General features: G+C 46.4%; 1 protein-coding gene across 9 annotated transcripts in view; it reads right to left on the bottom strand.

Moving 5' to 3' along the window:
* Window positions 1-3,512: 3,512 nt before the first annotated feature.
* RFFL (ring finger and FYVE like domain containing E3 ubiquitin protein ligase) overlaps window positions 3,513-26,212 on the bottom strand; it is a 49,409-nt gene continuing 26,709 nt past the window's right edge. For all 9 annotated transcript variants that reach the window (XM_073315561.1, XM_073315555.1, XM_073315554.1 and 6 more), the window contains 5 exons: window positions 10,326-10,733; window positions 7,765-7,848; window positions 7,124-7,331; window positions 5,431-5,454; window positions 3,513-5,063 (listed from right to left, as the gene is read on the bottom strand). In XM_073315561.1, the coding sequence (XP_073171662.1) occupies window positions 4,873-5,063; window positions 5,431-5,454; window positions 7,124-7,331; window positions 7,765-7,848; window positions 10,326-10,733 (915 nt within the window). In that variant the 3' untranslated portion in view covers window positions 3,513-4,872. The remainder of the gene's footprint in view (window positions 5,064-5,430; window positions 5,455-7,123; window positions 7,332-7,764; window positions 7,849-10,325; window positions 10,734-26,212) is intronic.

Genomic DNA, 26,212 nt, shown 5'->3' with positions numbered 1-26,212 from the left:
CCTATCAATATCCGGGATGTTTTCCAATCTTTTCCCATTCTCATGGCTCTTCTCTAAACCCCCCTCCAATTTTTCAATCTCCTTGAATTGTGGCCACCAGACTATTCCAGTAGAAGTTGGTTACATCAGTGCCATGGAGAAGTAATCTGATCTCTTGGCTGCTGTGCACATTTCATGGAGTGAAACTTGGGAGCTGAGTTATTTGCAGGTTTTGCCATCTAAATATACTGCAGACTATTCCATGACACTAAACTTTATGAATAGACAGCTCATGTATGGCCTGGGGGTGGTACTCCTATAGAAAATAGGGTTGCAGAGAAATAGATGGATATTTAATGGGGGTTTGATAACTTGGAAAGTAAAAAATCATGGATTTTGGAGTCCAAGTGCTTTATTAGAAAGTTACTGTTGTGATTGTCCTAGTGTGTTACAAGCAAGGCTGGCTCAGAACAGCCAGACTTGTAGCTGCTGGGTCAGGTTCAAGTGATAGCATGATGCTCATGCTCCCAGTGCCATGGCGTGTGAAGCAGCAGATGCATCTTCTCCCCTGCCCCACCTTGTAGAACATGAAGCCTCCCTACTCTCCCCTCAACCTCTAGCTCCTGTAATGTGAATGTACCATGTGGTTTCTCCATCATTGCAGGGTAATGAAGTCTTTAGTCCAGGGAAGGCCACTCAGCACCCAAGGTTTGGGCTGGACTGTTTCACTCATGGCAGCACTTAAATAAGGTACTATAAGGAAAATTGTATTTGTCTCTCTGATTTTCCTAGGCTGCTTATAAAGGAAACGGTGGAAGCATGTAGATGCGGTGGGATGCTTGCTCTACCCCACTCATTTTATAACAACTTGCTTCTCAAGGTAATGCCTCTAACTTAAGGACTGTTCCATTCTAGCATGAACCGAAGATCTCTGGCTTGTTGGTGTCTAGGAATATTTCTCTAATCCACACTTGGATTATTTGTTTCTACCTCAAGTGAGGCAGTGTTCAGAGTTTTGTCATTCCATTGAATGTATCATTCCATTGAATGTGGACTGTAACCAAATTGCCTCTCAAAGTCATTTTAGAGATGGTCTAATGGATCTGATTATCAGGTGGGATGACCTATGCCCCTCAGGTACATAAAGCAATTTGATAAATTTAGGCCAAAACATGCTCAGGAATTCTAAGGAAACACACTGGGTTCTTCCTTTTCCAACAGTCTTCTTGGAATCAATTTAGTAAGATGCTCAAAAGGATTTCAGACATTTGTTAGTGAGGCCTATTAATGTAGGTTTTTATTTTAATTTTCTTTCTCACTTTAAGCTTTAGGATGTAGTTTAACTTTGCATGTTGGTTACAAGTTGCTTTGCAGCGGTTGTGTTGGCTCTTATCAGTGTTTACACACACCTGCATTAAACACATAATATGAAAATGGCAAAAGGCTGATCACCCTCAAGTCCTGTTGACTTCAATGGCAGTTGACTACTTTGCTATAAGTAGGTTAAAGAATTCTACTGTTGAGAGTTGAGCTTTCTCCATCTTTTCTTCCTCAGACTTTTGAGGAAGAATAGCTCCAGGTTGGGTCGGGGGAGCTTGGTGATGAATTTACATTATATTCAGGTTCATATACTACACAGCATAGGGGTATTTTGTTTCATGCTTCTCCTTATCTTTTAAACTTCAAAAGCAGCAGTAAGTCAAACATCTCTGCCAAGCCCTCTGCTGTTCCCAAAAAGAGAGAAACTCAGAAAATATCAATAGTTGGATAAATCAAATTTTCACTTTATTATAAAATTATAAAGCAGAACTCTGTACCAAAACTAGTCTATTTACTAGGATTTAAAGAATTTAATAGAATCCATTTCAAGTAGAACATTAACTTTCAAAATATTTGAACAAATGTGTACAATGTACATAAAGCACTTGACTATTTTAATATATTTATTAGTTCAGATCAGTATATTCCTTTGGATTATGAACCAGTTTCTTCTAGTTTTTAAAAGTTTCACTTAAAAATAAATTCTATCAGTCACCCCTACAGCAAAGAATCAATTTTTGCAATGGGAAAACTATTCACTACCAAACTAGGAAGGCAAATTGCAAGCTTGAGGTGGGTGTGTACATCATCCCTGCAAAAACTGATCTGCACTAGGGCCTTTCTACTGTATAATACAGGCAGAAGAACCTTAGAGACCAGAAGCTAAGTAAACTTACTCACTGACTAGGGAAAGTGTCTTCCTCCACCTAAGCCCCTCCGGCCTGAGGTTATTGCTGAACATGGTAAAATGCATTATTTTTCACAGTGAATTTGCTAGATCAAGGGGTTCATAAGTTTAGGCCACATGTAGAGGTTGATGTAAACACCCTCTTCCCATTCATGATTGAACAGCTCAATAGTAACTTCAGCCATTACTTGTATGGGAAGAGTATTTAACATAATACACTTTAGCTGCTGGCAAAATATGTATCAGTACCCCTCTGTTTAGGAAAGTCTGGGCTCAGCCTTTTGCCAGAGATTATAAAAACAGGTCAAACTGTCCAGAAGTAGCAGCTCTCTTACCATGAAATGAAGAGAGACAGGGCAAGGACACAGATCCATGAAACAAGGTGAGGCTCCTGTCCTTCCTCTACAGGAACTGCTACCACTAAAAGTAAAGGCCTTCTCTAACAGACAGGTGCTGCAGATCACAGGGCAGAGGCCCCTTCCTTTAAATATCTATCCATGAATGATACTTATGAGCCACCAGGAATGGTTTACTCTCTTCCCCAAGAAAGACACCACGCACCCCAGGCATTTCTTGCAGCAGAGGCATTGCTACTGTTATTTACAGCACTGTTAAATAGTTGCAAAGCTTACATAGGTTGGCAGTTACTTAAGATTACCAGCTGTTACCACAAGCGTACCTAGATCCATCCATAGAAGCTGCTTCTTTACAGACCTCTCTAATGGTGCAGAGCCTAGGAATGGCCACTCTCATTTGAGTGGACAAATACAATTTTTGTATAGAGATGCTGCTCCTGGCCCCATACCATACCATGCATGCGCCCACACATTCATTCGGAACACCCCTGCACTTAGTATGATAATGTAAGAAGAACTCAAAGTTACAGTTCATGTAAGGCCTACAACTGTGTGTGAAAAACAATTGGAAACAACTGTTAAGCCTTAAATGGGTCCAGGAGCCATGTGGCATAAGATAAGACCCCAGTGTAACCCTAATTTAGCTGAAAAATCTTATTTAACGCATAATAGGATGATTTTGAAATTGAATATTTTTCTGGCAGTTCAGAATGGAGTATTTCCAGGACACCTTGTAAGATAACTTTTTTTTTTTAATACCCCATAGAGGGGAAAAAACACTGCAATAGGTCCACTGGGACTTTCTAAACCACAGATGTCATGAACAGCTTTTGATTGATGTCCCAAGTCTACCTTGCAGAATTCTCTCTAAGGGTGAAGCTGTAGCCTCATCCCCATAAAAGGAAAATGGAGAAGTTATCTTGTGCTCTTCAGCAAACCGTCTTTGCATATTTGGCAACACATCAGGACTCTGGAACAGTGAATTGGTAAACAGGCAGAAAAAGGAAGGCTGGGGACTGATCATCACTATCCTCAAATCATAAGACAAATCAGCAGACAGCAAGAAATGAGACTGAAAATACACAACCCAGCTGTAGAGGTTCACAGTGGAAAAAGTCCTCCAAACTTCACAATCTCTCTGACAGCTTCATCTCTAGGCCTTAGGAGATTGTTATAAGAATACACTGCTGAGAGCTTCATGATTGAAATGTCTCACCAATCCCTTTTAGGAGCATAGGCAGTCCTAGACCAAAATCTCACTACTCTGGCCATAGTGGATTTTTCCACTAGTGTTCAAACATGGTAGGGGACTAGGGCCTCAGGGTCCCAACTCATTAGTCACTGGAGGAGGTTGACTCTCAGCCAGTTCAGGTATACAGGGATTTCTTACGTACCCTGCAGGCGACACACCGTCCTTTGGTGTTATAACAAAGAACCACCAAGGAAAGGCAAATTGTAGGCGGGAGGAAGACAAATGCTGCCTATGCTGGGTAAGCTTCAAGAGGAGGCTCTATGCCCTAAGCCACTTCACTGCCTCTTGTCTTTCAAAGGGGAAGAATGCATCTTTAACAGTATGAAGTCTTGCCTCCTTTCCATATTAAGGTGTAGCAATAGTGAATGTTCCACCGTGATCTTACAGGGCTTGGCTTTGAAATAAATTCTGAATATGAAAAAGCTAAAGGCCACAGAGGACAAAAGTTCAGCCTGGCCTGCAAGCATAAGGAACTAGAGATTAAAATAAAGTTACACGTTTTTTTTAAAAAAAAGCAAAGCCTAGGGAGAGGGAACCAGCCCAATAAGATTTTGTTCCCTGAAAATAAAAATACCAGTGGATGTGTGACCTGGAACAGAGCAAATTAAAGAGGGAACCAGAATGGGAGAATTCAGTAGCAGCAAAACAAAAGCAAATGTCGTGCCAAAACCTCAGTCCACCTTATTTATTACTGTGGAGGAAATAAGCCTCAGAAGCTGGGGTCAGTTTTGGAAAGCCAAGTGATTATTTGTCCCCCCTCATCAGTTGATCAAGCTAGCCTAGAATGCAAGCTGTTAATTATTTCCGTCTCTGCTGCTGACGGTGGGCTCCTGGAGTCTAGGTACTGCAGGGTAAAGCACTGTGGTGTGAAGGGCACAGCCAGTCAATGGCTTTAATCAGAACAATTCCCCAAGCTTTCTCCTTTCTTCATCTCGCCTGTGAACTTCAGGTTTCTTGTGAGGTCCTGCGTGCCAGTCTCTGACCTACCTGTAGAGGTTTTTGACCATCTCTAACAGCGGATGAGGCTTTAAGGCAACACTGGTCTTCCTCATGCTCACTCAGGACTTAAATACATGGACAGCTCTTATCACATACTGCCTGCATATGGGACACTCACTCATACGCTTTCCACACTTGGTGCAGGTGACCATGTGGCCACATTCTAACAGGACACAGTCGATGGGTGAGTCCATACAGATTTTGCAGAGATTCTCTTCAGTGCTAGGGAGCCCTGCACTGCCTGAGGAAACTGAAGACAAAAGGGGTTATACGTATTAGATTTAAAGAAACGATATCATGGCGTTAGGACAGGATGTTCAGTGTTATCCAATACACATATATTAATAGTGGCTTCAGTGTCAAATATCAAATTATGTATAATTATGTGAGACTAAAGTTCAGAAGCGCCATCTTTTCACAAGTGTACTAAGCACTTGTAAACAGTCCTGCTCCTGGCCCTGCATTGATACCGATGTGGGACTATTTACCTGATCATCTGAGAAGGAGGAGCTGAAAATTTATGCCTAGAACAAACACCCCCCCATATGAGCACACAAGAGCAACAACTAGTCCTGAGAATCTTTGTGGTGAGATCGTTGAACAAACAAATTACTTACCATTTTGATCATCCGTGTCAGAAACTGCAATATAAAAAGAGAGGAGAAAAGCTGCATTATGTAGGACAACGACTATGGGTAGGCTAATAGATTGTCTACTTCAAGTACAGTTAATTTAAGACCTTACAAAGCAAAATGACTATCTTAAATTATTTCTGTATTTTATAAAAAGACATCACTTGAACTCCAATTTTGTGGTTTTACACAATTTCTCTAAAAGTTTTCCTCACTATGTTCTGGTACAAAAGATCCTCACAGGAGGCAAACTGAGTGACTATGCAAAGTGTTTGGCTAAAGCACAAAGTAAACAAAATGCAGGAAGAAAAGTCTTCTGGTCCTTCCTTTAGTTATAATCTTACTTTAACGATAGTACGTTACAAATTTCAGAGAGAGGTTTGATTTAAGTTGATATTCCCCTGTAAATGATGATCAAAAATAAATACAGCTCTAAACCTGAAAATTAAAGATTCTGTTCTTAAAATGATTCTCAACAATTGGCATAGCGGGTTTCCATGTTTATCTCCTCTCAGAGTCCATAACAAATAGCCTCAGTTTACAAATAAAGAAACGTTTTTTTCTAACTACTAGCCCTGAAACTCAACCTGAGTTCTGAGAATTAAAATGGGTTCTTTCCTTGTTGCAAGTCACCCCCAGGAACAAAGAATCTGCAGAGCTAACAAAGCCCTCAGTGAGACCTATATAACAACTATTTTCCAACTACTGCCCCTCAGTAATAACCTATAGAAACTGCTGGCCACAGATATGCATGGATGCATCTGGTTGGAACTTAACAGTTCTGGTGATGATGCACAAGAATTAGGTGGGTTTCAGACTAGCAGCCATGTTAGTCTGTATTTGCAAAAAGAAAAGGAGGACTTGTGGCACCTTAGAGACTAACAAATGTATTTGAGCATAAGCTTTCGTGAGCTACAGTTCACTTCATCTGAATGCATCCGATGAAGTGAGCTGTAGCTCACGAAAACTTATGCTCAAATACATTTGTTAGTCTCTAAGGTGCCAAAAGTCCTCCTTTTTTTAAGAATTAGGTGGTAGCTCGAATCTTCCACAGCTCTGTTGGCTCTGGCAGGAAGAACACATTTTGTCACTAGAGTCAATCACTCTCACTCTCAATACACAATGGAGCAGTTGCCTTCCTGAGTTGAACCACACTAACAAAGCTTTTATGTAGGTAAACACATGTAGTGGTAAACCATAGGCTTGGCAGGTTAGATTATTGGTAAATATGGATAAACAGGTTTCACAGTACAAACAAACTGATGAATTAAATATTTCCATCAATAATCAAAATGTACACATAAGCAAAGTAAGATAGGGCTGCTTTAGAACTTAAGAGTTTGATTTAAGGATATTTACTTTGTATCTTTTGACGTGAGGTTGACAATTAGTGTTACCTCACCCACCTTGTCTCTTTAAGCCTAACCATAAGTTTACCAGCATTCACTCTGACACGCTCTTGCCTTGTTTATTTAGTCCTTGATGCCTCTGTCCCAACTCTCACTTGCAAAGGGCAGAGGCAGAAACTTTTGGAGGAGCCATTCGAGAAGAGGGAGGGAAGAAAAAGGAGACTATAGCCCCTTCTCCCTTTGACTTGCTGCTTGCTTCTGCTGATGCCAAAGCGAAGAGTTGAGAAAGACAGTTAGTCTGGCAAACTGATTCAGTTCCTCCTCCTTACCCAGATGCTGAAGGTCCTTCTCTTTATAAAGACGGGTCACTCTCTCCATCAGCTCCCACTTCTCACAGCAGCCTTTATAGTTAACAAAGTTGCGAGCCAGGATTTCCTTCAGCTGTCGCACAGAGAGTGCATCAATGTCTCCGACACTCGTTAGGTCAGAAAGAGAGGCCCTCCGTCCCTGTACCAGGTTATCCTCCGAGTCAACAGACTGAAATGGAACAAAGACAGACTAACATTTGACCTCACAATGTGATGACAGAATTCAAAGCAGCTTTTCGTAGGTTTACTAGCAGGAACTCATCCATGGAGGTGAATGATCTTTCATCCCTTCAGTTACGAGGAACACAAGGGCCTTCTAGGAGGGAGATAAAAGCACCTCCTCCTATTATAAAGTTACATTATAATGTCCTCCACTATGGAGGACACATGTGTTAAAGTGACACCAGGTTCTCTGCATATGTCCTGCCATTCTCCACGTACAGAAAAGTGTCTTCTGGCAGCTGTACTCCGAACTGCTATTCTGCTGCTCTGTGCAGTACCCGCGGTAGGGGCAATTCTTCACTAGCTGGCTGTTGGACGAAATAACCCTTATAAGAACCCTTCCTAGTTCTATGGTCTGATTTTAGGGGACACACACAAACCTGTGTCTCCTCCTCTGTTGGTGCTTCTGCTGCATTCTCAATTTCTGTCATATCGTCTTGGCTTGGCGGCACATGCCCATTTGCCTAGAAGAGGAAATAAATCTTTCACCAGCAGGGAATCTCCCTGCATATCCAGAGTGGAAATGGGCTTGAGCACAGAGCTCAAGTGTGGAATTAGGAAAGTCATTACAAGACAAAACAGAGCCACGTTAGCAGAAAGTAAGTTTCCTATACTACATTCCTGACACTTAAACAAGTAAAACTCAATTTGAAACTTTAGTGTTACATTTGGCCCTTTCAGGTCCCACCTTATTATATATTGAGCCCTGTTAGAATACTTGATGATGTACAATATACCCCCACATGTTGTTCTCACGGGGCTTACGAGTCTGGACTGGGAGGAGACAGATGGTATAGAGACTCAAAATGGCGTTGCACAAAGCCACCTGATTATCATGATGTGAAATCTTGACACTGCTCTACAATCCTTCATTGTGAGGTGGCATCCATGTGTGATGTCACTGACAGCACAATCACTAGAATATGTCAAGAATTTGTGCTGTGTTTCTCATTGAGAGACCACTTGATGGCGCTCTTCAAGATTGCTCAGATCAGTTACTCAATGACCATTAGGGCACGGTGCTCTCTGCACATTGTTGCTGGGTTTGGGGTGTTGTGTTGGAGATGTTAAGTGAGGGATTAGTTGCCTCTCTCCTCCAGCTCCCACACCTCAAACTGCTCTGGAGATTACGGCTTCCCTAGAGTGGAGTGCTGTGTGGACAGGTAGGGGTGAGAAGCTGCAATGGGGACAGGACAATGGCAGCTGGAGAGGGAGGGCAGGGGTTCTGAACACTGGACTGGGTGAAAGGAACAGACCTGTAATCCCAGTTCCTATTGATTCCCCATCTGTGGCTTTGGGCATGGTATTTATCCTCTCCACCTCAGTTTGCCTTTTAGTAAAAATGGAGAGAATGTTCCCCTACTACTTAGGGTAACTGTGATCAGTTAATATCTGTAAAACTTTAGGAAAATGAAAAGCATTTTAAGAGCTGATATTACTGAGAATTCCCACAAGATGACCAGATGAAACCAGGAGTCAAGCCAGGAGCTGAAATTTGCTGGAGAAAAAACTTAGAACTCATAGGTGAACACAGGTATTTCCAAACATGAGCTACCGCGATGGCAGTAAGAAGCCCTTCTAACTCCACACGTGAAAGATGTCCTCAAGAATAACTCCATTTTTAAACAAGATACCATGCCTCATGATACACCTATAGAGAAACTAAGCAGCACACTTTCTGAGATGGCCCCGGGATAATTAAGCCCGCCAGGAAGGCCCAGAGTAGATGTTAAACATTAAAGATTTGTCTAAACAAACAGTTCACAGGAAGCTGGCGTGTAAATCCACCTCGCACTAGTGCACTAAGTATCTGCATGGACCCTGCTGCCATGCACTCAAAGTTCCACAGTGCACTTGGATCTATCCCACTTTGAAATAGGAGTAGATTAAAGCACAGTAGGGAACTTCTAGTGTGCGGCAGGCTAATGTGAGGTAGATTTACACCCCAGCTTGCTCTGAACTTAGTGTTTGTATAGACAAGCCCTAAGGAAACATTCCACAGCAGTCAGTAGAAAGCCTAACAACAAAGCAAGGCAATATAAATAATCAGATGACTAATTTCCTCTAAAAGAATTCAGCTGGACCGTTTCTGGCACTCTCTGTGCCAGGACTAATAACTTTTGGCCTCAGTCAAAGCATTTCTGCAGACCCAAATCAGTAGATGATCAGACTCCAGGAGCCCCCTCAACCATCCTCCTCCCCCACTGTTTCAACTCCAATATCACTTTGAAATTTTGGAGACCTCCTGGCACAAGAAATAAGGAAATACAGAATGAGGATATAACATTTTAACAGCTGCTTGTAGTTGTCAGTATGATATCAACATCCTGGCTAGAAAAGGAAGTAAAATATGCTTTAGCATCAGTATAGATATTAAATATCCATATAACTTATTAGTCACAGGAGTATCCAGTGCTGATGTAAGGGTGCAAAACAAAGCAATGATCAGACTGCCTTAAAACAGTGACTGAAGTATCCAGTATATCCAAACAAGATCCAAAAATAAGGTTGAAAGTCCAAAAAAAAAAAAAATTAAATTCCATTAATGCAGGCAGGACAAATGCCACAACTGACAAACAGCAACAATGAAACTCACAAGTTAGAACAATTCAGAAACTAAAGGAATTCATTCTACAGCAAAATGTCTGAGGTCCTTACTCAAACACTGCAATCAGTGGGTGTTTGCCTAAGCAAGGACCTCAGGATTTGACCCCCTGGACTTAGCTTTACTATGAACATGGGACAGCCATGCGTAATACGCAGCTGAAGCACTGTCGTTTGTGGTAAATAGAAGTCCTGCAGTCTCATGGCACTGATCTTTAATCAAGGAAGATATGTGCAGAATTTTGATGGCAAAAACACAGGCAGCATCTCAATAATTAATCTGACAACGAGAGGGAATAAGTACACTAAAGGTGCTTCTAACTGGAGACTGGTGTACCTGTTGATGTTCCTGAGTTATTGGACTCAAGATGGAGTCTGCAGACACTGGAGAGGTATCTCCATGTGAGGTAGAAGATGCTGTGCTGGTCTCTGGCAGAATCACAAAGCTTTGCTGTCCAGATGTGCCAGAATTTAACGGTGGGATTCGTATTCTATCCTCCTGGGTGATTACAGGCTGTTGCCCAAGAATCAGGAACACCAGGTCTTCCTTTTCACGGCACAACTCTGTGGAAACCTCGTGGAGTGCCAGATAGTCTCGTAGATCCTTCACCTTCATCTTTATCAACTCCTCCCGCTGAAACGCTGTGGCTTGGAACCGCTGACAGAGATGGCAGAGAAGGGGACTGCTTTCAGGTTGGCTTGAACAGGAAGTGCAAAAATTCTTTTTACAGTCAAAGCAGATGTGCTGCTCAAAACAGAAGAGGGGGAGAGAAAAGACACCAAGCCACAAAGGTTTAGAGTGATTATCGAAGAATGGTATTGGGGTTAACCAACATGCAAGCTGGAGATAATATAAATTGAAGCCCATGTCCTAGATCAGTGGTTTTCAAACTGCAGGTCGTGACCCAGTACTGGGTTGCAGAATGTAAGACACTGGGTCCCAGCGGCTCTGGTCAGCACCACCGACCGGGCCATTAAAAGTCCCGACCTGTTGCGACAGCACACTATGTCCCAGAAGCAGCCAGCAGCAGGTCTGGCTCCGGAGGGGGGGGGACACGACACTGGGCTCCGCCCGCTGCCCCCGCCCCGAGCACCAGCTGCACACTCCCATTGGCCAGGAATCAGCCAATGGAAGCTGGGGGGGGGGGGCAGTGCCTGCGGGTGACAGCTGCACAGAGCCACTTGCGTGCTTCTGTCTAGGAGCCGGACCTGCTGCTGGCCACTTCTGGGGAGCAGCATGGTCCATAGTGCCAGGACAGGCAGGAAGCCTGCTTTAGCACCCCCCCGCTGCGCTGCTGACTGGGAGCCGCTCAAAGTAAGCCTGTGCTCCCACCTCTGAGCCCCCCCAAACCCAGAGTCCCCTCCTGCACCCCAAACCCCTCATCCCCAGCTCTACTGAAATCAACCGTTTTCTTCAACTGGGCCACCAGAAAAAAAGTTTGAAAACCACTGTCCTAGATAAATCAAACCTTATTTATGAAAGATATGTCAAGCACACAATGTGTGCTGTTGACTGAAAGAAAATTAACAAATATTTCTGACGTGTCTGGATTCAACACACAGTTCTTATAAAAGAAATTAGATAAATTCTGTTACACAAATCACAAAAATGTTTTTAAACAATAATGAATGCCAACACTGCAACGGTTTTCAATGGTTTATTCTGAACCCATCTGCCCAGCTAAATCACAGATGGAATACAACAGATCTATCTATTGTGATACAGCATGGCCAGAGGGCAGCAGGAAAGGGTCAGAAGGGAGCCTTATTCCCTGTAGAGGGAAGAAAGTTTGCTATAGATTAATTAAAGCACCTGAAGCCAGTCATCTGATCTGCTTCAATCAGACAAGGGAAGGAGTTGAAGCAGAGTGGATTGGTGCTGGAGCAGAGAGCAGTTTGGAGGGAAGCAGAGGAGAATTTGGAGAAGTGCTGCAGTGGGCTAAGACGACCAAGACCCTAGGTAAAGGGACACCTGGTTTGTGCAGAGGGAGGGCAGGAAGCCCCACAAGCTGAAGGGCAGGAGACGGAAGTAGCCCAGGGGAAGGAACCTCTAGTTTAAGCGATTTACCGCTATCCCTAGGGCCCCTGGGCTGGGACCCGGAGTAGAGGGCGGGCCCGGGTCCCTCCCTCTCCACTCCCCTCCTCTAGGACACTAGTGGGGCAGTTAATACCCCAGTTCAGGGGTGAGAAACGGTGCCCTGAACCCCCCCAAGAAGAGAAAGCGCGAGACCCATCAAAGTAGTGCCGGCAATATGCCACACTATCCTATAAGGGAACAGACTTTCCGAAGTAAATCAGATGTGTGTGCTGGTTTAAAAATGTAAACAGTAGCATGCATAAATTATCTGCTGGGGGAGGCCTCTGCCACGAGGAAAGGAAACAAGAAGAAGTTTTACAACAATGGCCAGTTTTTCAAAATAATTTAGCTTCTATTTTCCAAAATAAGTAGCAAGGTTTTCAAAGGAGCCCAGCACACTGGCAACAAGGTAAGTTCTTCAGAACCTGGCCTTCAACGTCACAATGACAGTGGCTGGGTGCTAAGTATTTTGGAACATCTGAGCTCTTCTGAGAGCCTGGCGGCTTCAAGCATCAAAACCAATTTTAATGTTTAAGTTCTGTTTGTTCATATCTAAGTTTTTCTACTACCCTCAGCACCCTGGGCACAGGGGCTTGATTTTCAGAGGTTCTGAACACTCACAGCTCCTGCTGACAGCTGGAACTCTGTTCAGCATTTCTGAAAGTCAGGTGAGAGCACTCACAATAGGATCATCATTAGGACAGTCACTTGAGTCCTCCTTCTCTCCTGTTTTTTTGTTTGTCTTTTTGTTTGTTTTTTTATGCATGGATGGATTCAGTGCTAGTAAAAGGTGCCAGGTCAGCCGTACTTGGGACACTTCCCCTCTACAAAACAGGTACAGCGTATGCAGTAATGTACAAACTTTCGGTCCCCTCCTAAGTCTGGCAGTTTACCTTAACCTCAAGAGTGACCACCTCTAGGGTGTGACTCAGCAAGCTGATTCAGTACTTTGCCCTTCTCTTGAGATTGCCAGTTACGAAGGAGATTTTTGTGTCAGGATCAGTTCTCCACTGGCAGTTGGACTGAGACCAAACTTTGGTGGCCTATGCGACAGATCAGCCATTAGATCATTTTCTATCACTACAAACTTGAACTGGATTTGTATTCTATTACTAATCCCCCTGTTTCCCACATCCATTTAGTCACTGGCTTTCTTCCTTTAGATTTCACCATAAATTTGCACTCCCGTCCAGACTCTTTAGCGCTATGCAGTAAGTAAGGCTAAGATTTTGTCACGTCACAGACAATAAAGAAAAATTCACGGAAGCCGTTACCTGTCCGTGAGTTTTACTAAAAACATCTGTGACAAAATGGGGATCTGTGGATTCCCGTACAGCCTGCCCGCTGTATGTGTGGCTAGGTGCTCCAGGGTCCCCCACCACAGGTTGGATATCAGAGCTCAAGGGGCCCCCCATTACCCACAGCTCCAAGGGCCCACGGCGGCCAGGAGCTGCTGGGTCCCCCCCCTCCTGGGAGCTGCAGGTTGCCCCCACCACCTGTGGCAGCCGCGAGCTGCCCCTGCCACCCACAGCTCTGGGGTCCTATGGCAGCCGCGAGCTGCCCCCATTGCCCACCGCTCCGGGGGGCCTACAGCAGCTCCATGGGCGCCTGCCGTTAGCCAGGAGCTTGGAGCTTCCACTGCCGCCTGCGGTGGCCAGGAGCTGCGGGGTTCCCTGCTGCCTGTCGGGGCCAGGAGCTTTGGGTTTCCCCTACCACTTGTGGTGGCTTGGAGCTCCAGGGGCCCTGCCACTTACCCTGCAGCACTCTGCCCCTCACGGACAATGGGGGATTCTGCGGCTCCTAAATGCTGCAGGCTGCAATCATGGAGGTCACTGGAAGTCTCAGAGTCCGTGACTTCCGCACCCTCTGTGACTAAATCGTAGCCTTAGCAATAAGGAATCAGAACTTGGGCTTGAAAGCAAGAGATAGAAACTCTTGAACCAAACACAAAAAACCTCTTTTTTGTTTTATGAATTACTTATGGTGAATGAGAAAATCTTCAACTCCACTGTGCATAAAGTTCAAAGAAAGCAGATTTATAGATTCACGCCTCTGAGTCAGCTGTTTTAGAACAGGAATTCAGGGTGTGGTTTTTGAGCTTGATCTGTTCGGATGTTTTCTTCTCGTGGATAATGCCTTGAGAGGTATGACTACTATACCTCTTAAATAAGCTCCCTCTCAACCTAGATCACTGCTCCCCCATTTTACCCTACTGAAGGGTAAATATCCAGCTGAATCCCTGGCCAGTGACATCTGTGGGACTTCTGCTGGTGTTCTGGAACTTCATAAAAGACCTGTTAATGGGGCTCGATGGAAAGATGCAAAACCTCCTCCCATAAACATTTCTAGATAAGAATCATCTCCACCCCTTTATACCTATCCTGAGGTTATCACATAATCAGTACAGATCGTAAATCAGGTCTCAAGATTCCTATTCACCAAAGCACACAATCTGTCTCAGGAGAAGAACACTCCTATGCAGGACAAAAGTAATTCAAGTCCATTAAACTACAAGGTGAGTTGCTGGCAGGAAAGTCATAGAATCATAGAATATCAGGGTTGGAAGGGACCTCAGGAGGTCATCTAGTCCAACCCCCTGCTCAAAAGCAGGACCCATACCCAATTAAATCATCCCAGCCAGGGCTTTGTCAAGCCTGACCTTAAAAACTTCTAAGGAAGGAGATTCCACCACCTCCCTAGGCAATGCATTCCAGTGTTTCACCACCCTCCTAGTGAAAGTTTTTCCTAATATCCAACCTGAACCTCCCCCACTGCAACTTGAGACCATTACTCCTTGTCCTGTCCTCTTCCACCACTGAGAATAGTCTAGAACCATCCTCTCTGGAACTACCTCTCAGGTAGTTGAAAGCAGCTATCAAATCCCCCCTCATTCTTCTCTTCTGCAGACTAAACAATCCCAGTTCCCTCAGCCTCTCCTCATAACTCATGTGTTCCAGACCCCTAATCATTTTTGTTGCCCTTTGCTGGACTCTCTCCAATTTATCCACATCCTTCTTGTAGTGTGGGGCCCAAAACTGGACACAGTACTCCAGATGAGGCCTCACCAATGTCGAATAGAGAGGGACGATCACGTCCCTCGATCTGCTCGCTATGCCCCTACTTATACATCCCAAAATGCCATTTGCCTTCTTGGCAACAAGGGCACACTGCTGGCTCATATCCAGCTTCTCGTCCACTGACACCCCTAGGTCCTTTTCCGCAGAACTGCTGCCTAGCCATTCAGTCCCTAGTCTGTAGCTGTGCATTGGGTTCTTCCGTCCTAAGTGCAGGACCCTGCACTTATCCTTATTGAACCTCATCAGATTTCTTTTGGCCCAATCCTCCAATTTGTCTAGGTCCCTCTGTAGCCTATCCCTGCCCTCCAGCGTATCTACCACTCCTCCCAGTTTAGTATCATCTGCAAATTTGCTGAGAGTGCAATCCACACCATCCTCCAGATCATTTATGAAGATATTGAACAAAACCGGCCTCAGGACCGACCCCTGGGGCACTCCACTTGACACCGGCTGCCAACTAGACATGGAGCCATTGATCACTACCCGTTGAGCCCGACAATCTAGCCAACTTTCTACCCATCTTATGGTGCATTCATCCAGCCCATACTTCCTTAACTTGCTGACAAGAATACTGTGGGAGACCGTGTCAAAAGCTTTGCTAAAGTCAAGAAACAATACATCCCTGCTTTCCCTTCATCCACAGAACCAGTAATCTCATCATAGAAGGCGATTAGATTAGTCAGGCATGACCTTCCCTTGGTGAATCCATGCTGACTGTTCCTGATCACTTTCCTCTCAAGTAAGTGCTTCAGGATTGATTCTTTGAGGACCTGCTCCATGATTTTTCCAGGGACTGAAGTGAGGCTGACTGGCCTGTAGTTCCCAGGATCCTCCTTCTTCCCTTTTTTAAAGATTGGCACTACATTAGCCTTTTTCCAGTCATCCGGGACTTCCCCCGTTCGCCACGAATTTTCAAAGATAATGGCCAATGGCTCTGCAATCACAGCTGCCAGTTCCTTTAGTACTCTCAGATGCAACTGATCCGGCCCCATGGACTTGTGCACGTCCAGTTTTTCTAAATAGTCCCTAACCACCTCTTTCTCCACAGAGGGCTGGCCATCTATTCCCCATGTTGTGATGCCCAGCACAGCAGTCTGGGAGCTGACCTTGTTCATGAAGACAGAGGCAAAAAAAGCATTGAGTACATTAGCTTTTTCCACATCCTCTGTCACTAGGTTGCCTCCCTCATTCATTAAGGGGCCCACACTTTCCTTGGCTTTCTTCTTGTTGCCAACATACCTGAAGAAACCCTTCTTGTTACTGTCCAGCTTCACCAGTTTCCCCCTCCTCCCCCCACTTGTTAATATAAAATATTACTGTTGGTCTGATTTGTTGGACACTGGACTCCTGAAGGGATCTAGTCAATGTAACACTGTTCAGTGCAAAGATGGGGAGTGTTGTCTGTGCACCATCTAGATTAGTTGAGCGAACAATCCCTATTTTAACAACCTACAGTGGGGGTGCTCATCACAGGGGCATCTGGATACATTACACAAATATTAATGGAGAACATCTATTGTGGCCAATACTTTCCCTCTTCCAGTTAGCCATCAGAGAAGATTAGAGGGGAGATGCAATGCTTTAGTTTAGAAGCATCTGGTAGTCGTATCTGAAAAGATTGAGTTTTTCACCACACTCAAAACCTGGCAGACTGGCTCTGAAGGAACAGCAGAGGGACCTCATTCCACAGCTGAGGACCCTTCGCCTAGAATGTCCCTGCATTTAACACTCCGGAGCACAGAGGTGTTCAGCTACCACAGGGGCATAGTACAAGAGATACATCATCTAACTGATCTCAGCAAGGGATCAGCAACAATAACCCTGTCACAGTTCAGGGCAACAACCTGTATCCCCCCTCCATGGTCCCTCAAGCCCACCTGCTCTAGGTTCCCAGTTCCTCAGTCATCACCTCTCCCGAGAGAGGTGCGTGTCCACCCTCCCTCCCAACCAAGGTTTTTCAGGACTGCGCAGTTGCGTACCTACACTGAGTTCCCCAGCAAATCAGAGTGCCTACAACAGGCCAGGGTGCTTTGCTTTCTCTCTGAAGGCTATGAACAGCTGTAATTGACAACCATTACAAGCTACCACACAGCTCTCTCTAAGCAAGTGTGTTTATTTTTAAGATGAAAGCATTAGAGAAAATATATTAAAAATAATAAAATAACCTATATGCATCCTAAAAAGCTAAGCAGAGATCAGCCCTTAACTCCAACAAGGTCTCTGGTAGGAGTCAATCCTTCAAACCCAACAAAGGGTTTATTCCTTTGGTTACAAGTTCATAACAGCCTTACTTCAGAACCAGAACAACCAGTCTTCCCTTTATACAGCTTGCGCCTTTGATCTCGGCCTCATGTAACAGATGATCAGCAGACAAAGGCCCACTTCTCAGGGCGTAGCTTCAAAAGGCTGCATTTTTGTATAACTGGCCGTGGAGAATTTGCATTCACCTCTCTGTAGATACTTCCCAGGAAATTCATTTCATGTTTATTGTCTCAAAAGTCCATTCTTGTCTGACATATATTGTTTAATATAGTCCTTTGATCATCCAGGCCTTACATCACATCTCTCTACAGAAGTTACATATAGTCTCAGGCCAGAATAATACATAACCTTTGCATTTAATACAATGGACTCCAAATATATTTAAATGTAATTCTATATGTTTTTTTCAAGGATATTGCAGGGAATTGCCATATCTGTCACAAATGCCAACCTATCAGCTAATTTTATAATATTTTAATCAAAACACTGCCTAGAACTTAATCTTTGACAGCACGCTCTAAATTGTGAAAGGTTCAGTTTGCACTAACAACTAGGGTTCCAGAGATTATAGAATTCCTATTCAATTCACTTGGCGCATCATTTTGTTTGAGATAAAAGTGAGTCAATGCCAACATTCAAGATTTAACAAGAGCTATTGTTTTATATCTTACACCTGAGCTTGCCAGGAGCTTTTCCAGTAAGTATTCTTCAGAGAAAATGGCCTTCCTGAAAATGTCAGCCAGTGGCTGAGACACGTAAACCTTTCTCAGGGGGCGGAAGAGGAGGCAGCAAGGAGAACTTGACCTTGCCCCAGAAGAATGCCTGGTCTACCTTGCTACCAGCAGGAAAAAATATAAAATCAGCGAAGCCTGACTTAAATTAATGGTCATCCTGTGAAACAGAAAGCCAGGATCAGAAGTTAGCTTGGAGAATAAGGAAGACAAGATTGCTTTCACTACCAAGAACAATTGAATGTCCTTTAAAGATGCTTCAATGATTATATAAAGGCATCTTATTAGATACAAAGAAAATGTCCACACTTGCCTCATTGCAACCGTCTTCACTGTTCTCTGCCCTGATCCATTTAACAATGTATCAGGACTGATATATATGTGGTAAGGGGGTTGAATACCCTGAAAAAATATATTTTTTGAGAGGTCAACGTTCTGTTGAATCTCACTTCTAACAAATTCATTTATCTGTATGGCCTCCAATTTGAAAGGACTTCGCTTTCATATTCATTATGTTTTACATATAAGTGGCTTGATTTAAATATTAACTGGGTATCACAGTTCAAAGTAACTGCTTCAGCCATCCTAGGATAGGATACAGAGTTCTTCGAGTGCTTGCTCATATCGATTCCAATGAGGTGCGTGCGTGCCACGTGCACGGCCGTCGGAGAATTTTTACCCTAGCAACACCTGGTAGGTCGACTTTGTAGCCCCCTGGAGTGGCACCTTCATGGCGCTTGATATATACCCCAGCCGACCCGGCGCTTCCTCCGTTCCTTCTTACCACCCGTAATGGCCATTGGAACTGTGGAGTTCAGCTTTGCTGGTCTCCACTCTCGCTAGCACTTACAGTTGCTAGTTATAATAGTTCATAGTTTATAATCGCTCATAGTTATACTTGTAGTTAGTTAGGATTAGTGGGTTGGGGGGGTTTCCTCTCCTCCCCGATTTTCTATTGGGCTCATGCCCAAAGCTCCAGGATTCAAGCCCTGCAGTTTCTGCTCTAAGCCCATGCCAGTGGGCGACCCACACAACTTGTGCCTGAAGTGTCTGGGGGAGTCTCATCAAGCAGACAAGTGCAGGATCTGCAAGGGTTTTCATCCCCGGACCAAGAAGGAGCGGGACTTTCATCTCAAACAGGCCTCAACCTCCTGCGGCGCGCCAAGATCCGGCACCGAGCGCCTCGGTGCCCAGCGCTCCAGCAGGAGCAGCACCACGGTTGGACTGTGACTGAGACCCACAGCACCGACGCTCCCCGGCACCGCAGCCGACATCATCGGCCCGGCACCACTCCCACTCTCCTGACAAGAAGTGGCACCAGAAACCAGCAAAGGCTGGCCCGCCGACACAGAGGCCAGCCTCCTTGGAACCGCCTCTGGAGGCGCGTCCCACAGGGGAATGTCGAGGGGCACAATCTACGGCCTCAGCACCGTGGACTCCAGCCCTGGGAGGAGAGCCGTTAAGTCCGGTACCCCTGGACTCCCCGGTACGCAGCGTGGTCAAGGTCCATTTGCCATCCACCCCGGATACCTTTGCGACTGCAAGGGACCTTATTGCCATGATAGCATCGGCATCCCCATAGCCTCATGCCAAAGCACCGGTACTGCATGTGTGGCACCGTCCCGAGGCAAGCTGGCCCTGATCCACCCATCGGCACCGTCGGTCGAGCCACGGCACTGATCTCGTTCTCGGCACCGTTCCCGCTCGCAGTCCCGGCACCACTCTGCCCACTGGTTGCCGTCAAGGAGCAGATGCCGGACCCGATGCTGCTCCCAATGCCGCTCATCGTCTAGAGCCAGGTCCAGATCCAGGCACTGTTCCAGATACCGGCGCCGCTCCACAGCATTGTGGCACCGTTCACTTCACCCCGTTGGCACGACCCCGTGCAGATCCACTCGGCACCACCGTGGCCTTCCTGTTCCATTTCCCATTCTTCGGGATCGGAGGCAGGGTCGCGCTTCTCGGACTGCCGCCATTGGGACCATAGCCACCTGGAGTCAGGGGCTGGGCATTGGCAGGCACAAGAGCAGGGTCCTGCTCAAGGGTCCACCCAATGGCTGTTCTGGACACACTGGGAGTACCACCAAGCACAGGGTGCTCTGTCTGGGGCTTCTCGCTCAGCCCCGTCTGAGCCACGAGTGCCAGAGGCTACTGCCACTCAGCCGCCGCCCCGGGAGGCATGGAGACCATGGTGGCTCCTCTTCCCGCTGCAGGACCTCCTCTAACAGCAGTTCCTGCTCCGGGCCCTGAGGTCACTGGCACAGGACAGCTGGGCCCAGCTCCGCAAGAGGCCCTAGATGACCCTCTCCCCCCCCGTATCCTCCTCCTCCTCCTCACCCGACGAGGCGGTGGCAGGCACTACAGTCTCGGGTCCCCCTCCTATAGACCTCCATGCCCACCAAGACCTCTTGCATAGGGTGGTGCGGAACATAAACTTGCAAGCGGAGGAGGTGGTAGAGGTGGAGGACCTGGTGGTGGATATTCTCTCAGCAGAAGCTCCATCAAGGGTAGCCCTACCCCTTATTCGGACTATCCAATCCACCACCAGAACAATCTGGCAAACACCTGCATCCATCCCACTGACTGCTAAGGGAGTGGAGCGCAAATACTTTGTCCCCTCAAAGGGGTACAATTATTTGTTCGCCCACCCACAGCCTTGTTTGCTAGTGGTAGCGTCAGTGAATGAGAAAGAATGGCAAGGCCAGCAGGCCCCAGCTCTCAAATCAAAGGACGCCAGGCACCTTGATCTGTTTGGGCACAAAGTTTATTCTGCGGGGGGTCTTCAGCTCAGGATCACTAATCAGCAGGCTAAGCCATTACTATTTTAACTCCTGGAACTCCATGCTGAAATTTAAGCAGTTATTACCTCCTGAGTCCAGAGAAGAGTTTGGGGCCTTGATCAATGAGGGCAAAATAGTGGCACGAACCTTGTTGCAGGCCTTGCTGGATGCTGCAGATTCTGCCGCATGCACTTTGTCCTCAGGGATAGCGATGAGGCATATCTCCTGGGTGCAAGCTTCCTACCTGCCACTGGAGCTTCAGCAAACACTGCAGGACCTCCCCTTTGATGGAGGGGGCCTGTTTTCGGACAAAACCAATTCCAGGCTACAAACGCTTAAGGACTCAAGGGCAATAATGAAGTCCCTGGGCATGCACACACCGGCTACCCAGCGGAAGCCCTTCAAACCGCAGCAGCCACAACAATAACGCTCCAACTCCCTCCTCGACCGAGGCAGGATTTGTATAGGAGACAGGGGAGTAATGGCAGGAGGAAGCCCTCCAACCCCCGTCTGCGCAAGGTCAGGGCCAGTCTGAACCATCCTCAGGCTCAAAACAGGCCTTAAGAAGGGACGCTCAAGAACGATATACCGGACCTCATTCAGGATCCTACCCCACCCTTCTTGAATCGTTTATCCCATTTCCACCATGCCTGGGCCCGCATAACCACAGACCACTGGATCCTCCACATGGTGGAAGCAGGATGCTCTCTCCAATTTTGTTCCTCCCCACCGTCCTTCCCTGTCCCTCTTCAGGGACCCTTCTCACAAGCAACTCCTTATTCAGGAGGTTCAGATGCTCCTCGCCAAGGGGGTGATCGAGGAGGTCCCGAGGGAGCTAAGGGGCAGAGGGTTTTACTCCCATTATTTCCTAATCCCCAAGGCAAAGGGAGGGCTTCGACCCATTCTGGACCTGCGCAGACTCAACAAGTTCTTGGTAAAGCTGAAGTTCTGCATGGTCTCCTTGGGCACCATCATACCTTCCCTGGATCCTGGAGACTGGTACGCCGCCCTCGACATGAAAGATGTGTATTTCCACATAGCGATTCATCTGGCGCACAGATACTTCCTCCACTTTGTGGTCAACCGCGAACATCATCAGTTCACAGCCCTTCCCTTTGGTCTCCTTCGTCGGCAGCAGGTGCAGGTATACCCTTACCTCGACGACTAGCTTATCCGTGGGAGCACCAGAGAACAGGTGCACTCCTACCTCTGCTTGGTTATAGACACATTTCGTCGGTTAGGCCTCTTGTCGCAAAATCGACACTAGAACTGACCCAGAGAATAGAATTCATCAGGGCGGTTCTAGACCCGTGCAGGCACAAGCCCTCCTTCCAGATGCTCATTTCCAGGCCATTGTGGCCCTCGTCCGGAGCCTTCAGAGCTTCCCAGCCTCGTTGGCAAGAAGTTGCTTGAGTCTTCTCGGCCACATGGCTTCATGCACGTATGTAACCAAGCACACCAGACTTCAACTCCGCCCATTATAGGCCTGGCTGATATCAGTCTATCGCCCAGGTTGGGACACCGTCCCAGAGCGGGTCCTGACCTCCCTCCTCTGGTGGCTAGATCCCCAGGCGGTATGTGAAGGAGTTCCTTTTCACAGCCCGCAGCCCTCCTTATCCCTTGTCATGGATGCGTCAGCCCTGGGATGGGGCACCCACCTCGAGGACATTCAGACACAGGGATATGGCCCTGGTCCGCACTCTCCCTTCATATCAACGTCCCGGAGCTGATGGCGGTGCTCCTTGCCTGTCAAGCCTTCTTGGAGTGGCTGCAGGGTCGTTGTGTGCCGGTCCTCACAGACAACACCACAGCCATGTTCTACATAAACAAGCAAGGAGGGGCCCGCTCCTCCCCCCTCTGTCAGGAGGCCGTTTGACTGTGGGAATTCTGTATAGCCCACTCCATTCACCTGGTGGCGTCCTTTCTACCTGGGCTCCAGAACACGCTGGTGGACCACCTGAGCAGGTCCTTCCACTCCCATGAGTGGTCACTCCACCCCAATGTCATCCACCCAATCTTCCGAAGGTGCGGGTTTCCCCAGGACAACCTGTTCGCCTCCCGCAGCAATCAGAAATGCCTGGCGTTCTGCTCCCTCCAGGGCCACTCCCCGGGCTCTTTCACAGACGCCTTCCTACTCCCATGGACGAGCCGATTGTTTCACGCCTTTCCCCCATTCCCCCTTGTGCACAGGGTCCTGCTCAAGGTTCGCAGGGACAGGGCGCAAGTGATTCTGGAGGCTCCGGCGTGGCCAAGGCAGCACTGGTACCCTGTACTATTGGAGCTCTCTGTGGACACTCCAGTCCCATTGCCTCCTCTTCCCGACCTGATTACTCCAGGTCACGGTCGCCTCTGCCATCCCGACCTGTGAACACTCCACCTCATAGTATGGATGCTGCGTGGCTGAACCCTTCAGAACGTCTCTGTTCGGAACCTGTACAGCAAGTACTGATGGGCAGCAGGAAGCCCTCCACTCAGGCTACGCATACGGCTAAGTGGAAGCAGTTTTCATGCTGGTGCACTCAGCGCAACACGCCCCCTCTCCAGGTGTCCGTGCCTCTCATTGTGGAGTATCTCCTGGACCCAAAGCAGCAGGGCCTGGCAGCATCGTCTGTCAGAGTTCACCTTGCGGCCATCTCGGCTTTTCACCCGGTGCGAATGGCCGCTCGATCTTCGCCAATCCCATGGTTGGCAGGTTCCTCAAGGGCCTGAACCATCTCTTTCCACAAGTTTGACAGCCAGTCCCCACATAGGACCTTAACCTGGTCCTCTCCAGACTCATGGGGCCCCCGTTTGAGCCACTGGCCACCTGCTCCCTCCTCTACCTCTTCTGGAAAACAGCTTTCCTGGTTGCTATCATGTCGGCGCAGCGTGTTTCTGAGCTGAGAGCCCTTACCTCGGAACAATCTTACATAATCTTCCATAAAGATAAGGTGCAGCTTCAGCCTCACCCGGCCTTTCTTCCCCAGGTTGTATCAGACTTCCATATCAGCCAGGACATTTTTCTTCCGGTTTTTTATCCAAAACCGCATTTCAGTCACCAGGAACAGCAGCTGCACTCCCCCAATGTTCGTAGAGCCCTTGCTTTCTACATTGAGCATTCGAAGCAGTTCCAGAACACGACCCAGCTCTTCGTTGCAGTGGCGGACCGGATAAAAGGCCTCCCAGTCTCCTTTCAGTGGATCTCTTCGTGGACCACGTCCTTCATCCACGCTTGCTACGATCTGACCGGCGTACCAACCCCGCCCCTCACTGCTCACTCCACAAGGGCCCAGGCTTCGGCGGCGGCATTCCTGGCCCAGGTGCCAATCCAGGAGATCTGCAGAGCCACGACTTGGTCCTCGGTACACACTTTTGCTTCACGCTACGCCATCATCCGGCACGCCAGAGATGACGCAGCGTTTGGTAGAGCAGTCCTACAATCCACACATTGCTTCAATCCGACCCCACTGCCTAGGTAAGGCTTGGGAGTCACCTAATTGGAATGGATATGAGCAAGCACTGGAAGAAGAAAAAACAGTTACTCACCTTTGTAACTGTTGTTCTTTGAGATGTGTTGCTCATATCCATTCCAAACCCTCCCCCCCTTCCCCTCTGTCGGAGTAGCCAGCAAGAATCAAATGAGGGGGCGCTGGGGTATATATCAAGCGCCATGAAGGCGCCACTCCAGGGGGCTCCACAGCCAACCCACCGGGTGTTGCTAGGGTAAAATATTCTCCGACGGCCGTGCACACGGTGCGCACACACCTAATTGGAATGGATACGAGCAACACATCTCGAAGAACAACAGTTACAAAGGTGAGTAACTGGTTTTTTTCTGTGATCCTGTTGCAGCAGAATCAGATTCTAATATATCCTTTAATTCATTTCCCTGATGGTGGCCTGAAGTCATATCACCTTAGACCAGACAACATTAATGACATCTTGGTAAACAAATGAGTAAAATATTATCTTCACGACACTACATACACTTGTTGGTTTTATTTAGAAGCACAAATCTGAATAAATTATGGAGCAAATGGGTAGTCCAAAGTCTCACTGTGGAGAATAAGTAACTCAAGAAGTGTGAATCAGTAAACAATTCTACCTTCAGTGAACTGGCCACCAACTCTGTGGGATGCTATTGATGGGGATTCAAGTAGTAGGCCATCAATTTCAGGATGGATTCTATTAAAATACACATTTAAAAAAATCAGGGTTCCATTGTTCGTGGATTAGATTTTTGCAAAGAGATGAAGTCTTTATTACCACCAATAATGTACCACCCTTGGAACTATGGCTGCCTATCTCATTCATATCTTTCACTGTGCTGACAAAAATTACCTATTCCTCACCTTTTATTCCCTGTTGTGGAAAAGAGTCAAAGTTTGATTCTCAATAATTCTTTTGCCATGTATTCTGTAGAGAGAGATGCTCTCTTACTGGGGACATATTTAGAGGATGCCTAGTGTAGTGGTATAAAGTACTATACACAGATAAACTGCCTACTTTCAGAACAGAGTTCTGAGTACACATATATGCCTGAACCCTGCTTACGAAAAAAATTTATTTCCAAAATTTTAATCCTTAGAATAGTTTCTTAAGCAATGTAAGATTCTCATAATATAACAATACCAAAACCAGACATATCCATGTTGTCTCTACGGGCAGACAGGTAAAGCAGCTTTATCAAGAGTTATCTTCTCCCAGACACATGTGAGCATCCAAACATGGCTAAAAATGCAAAGTCAAATTCGATGAATTTCCCAGTCCAAAATTTCCAATGCCTGAAAAGGGGTAAAGCCAAAACAAATATGACTCCTTAGCAGTTGCCGAGCTGATTGTAGGTTTTATAGCTCTTTTTGAAGACTATGTCATGAAGCAGTACCTTAAAATAGAGTTTTTTAAAAGTTTAATTTATCCAGGTCAAATGCCTCCATTCTTTATTCATCACCCTAACTCTGAGAACATGGTACAGATCAAATACTGGCTGTGTCATGGAGTGTGGATTCTAACCAGCTCCTAAAGACTTTCAGGAAGCACTCTAGGAACTTCCCCATTTAAATCATTTCCCTGGCCAGAGGCTGCTGATTAATTTTGAATCTTGTGACACCAATAGTTTTGGCAGCTGCAATGCACAAGGATCTAGTACACAAAACGGGATAACAAGTAAAACAAAACAAAAAAAGAAGTGCAGAAATTCAGGGATGAACACTAAACTGGCAATTCACTCCCTATAAACAGTGATGGCTTTTTAGCTGAGGACTAAATGTTTTAAAGAGTTTTAAAGAGTCAATTTGAAAATAACTTAGTTATGATTT

Source organism: Lepidochelys kempii, chromosome 17 (genome assembly GCF_965140265.1).
Source record: "Lepidochelys kempii isolate rLepKem1 chromosome 17, rLepKem1.hap2, whole genome shotgun sequence".
Taxonomy (NCBI): Eukaryota; Metazoa; Chordata; order Testudines; family Cheloniidae; genus Lepidochelys; species Lepidochelys kempii.
The sequence above is the reverse complement of the archived record's forward strand: the minus strand, read 5'-3'. Positions and strand labels throughout refer to the sequence as shown.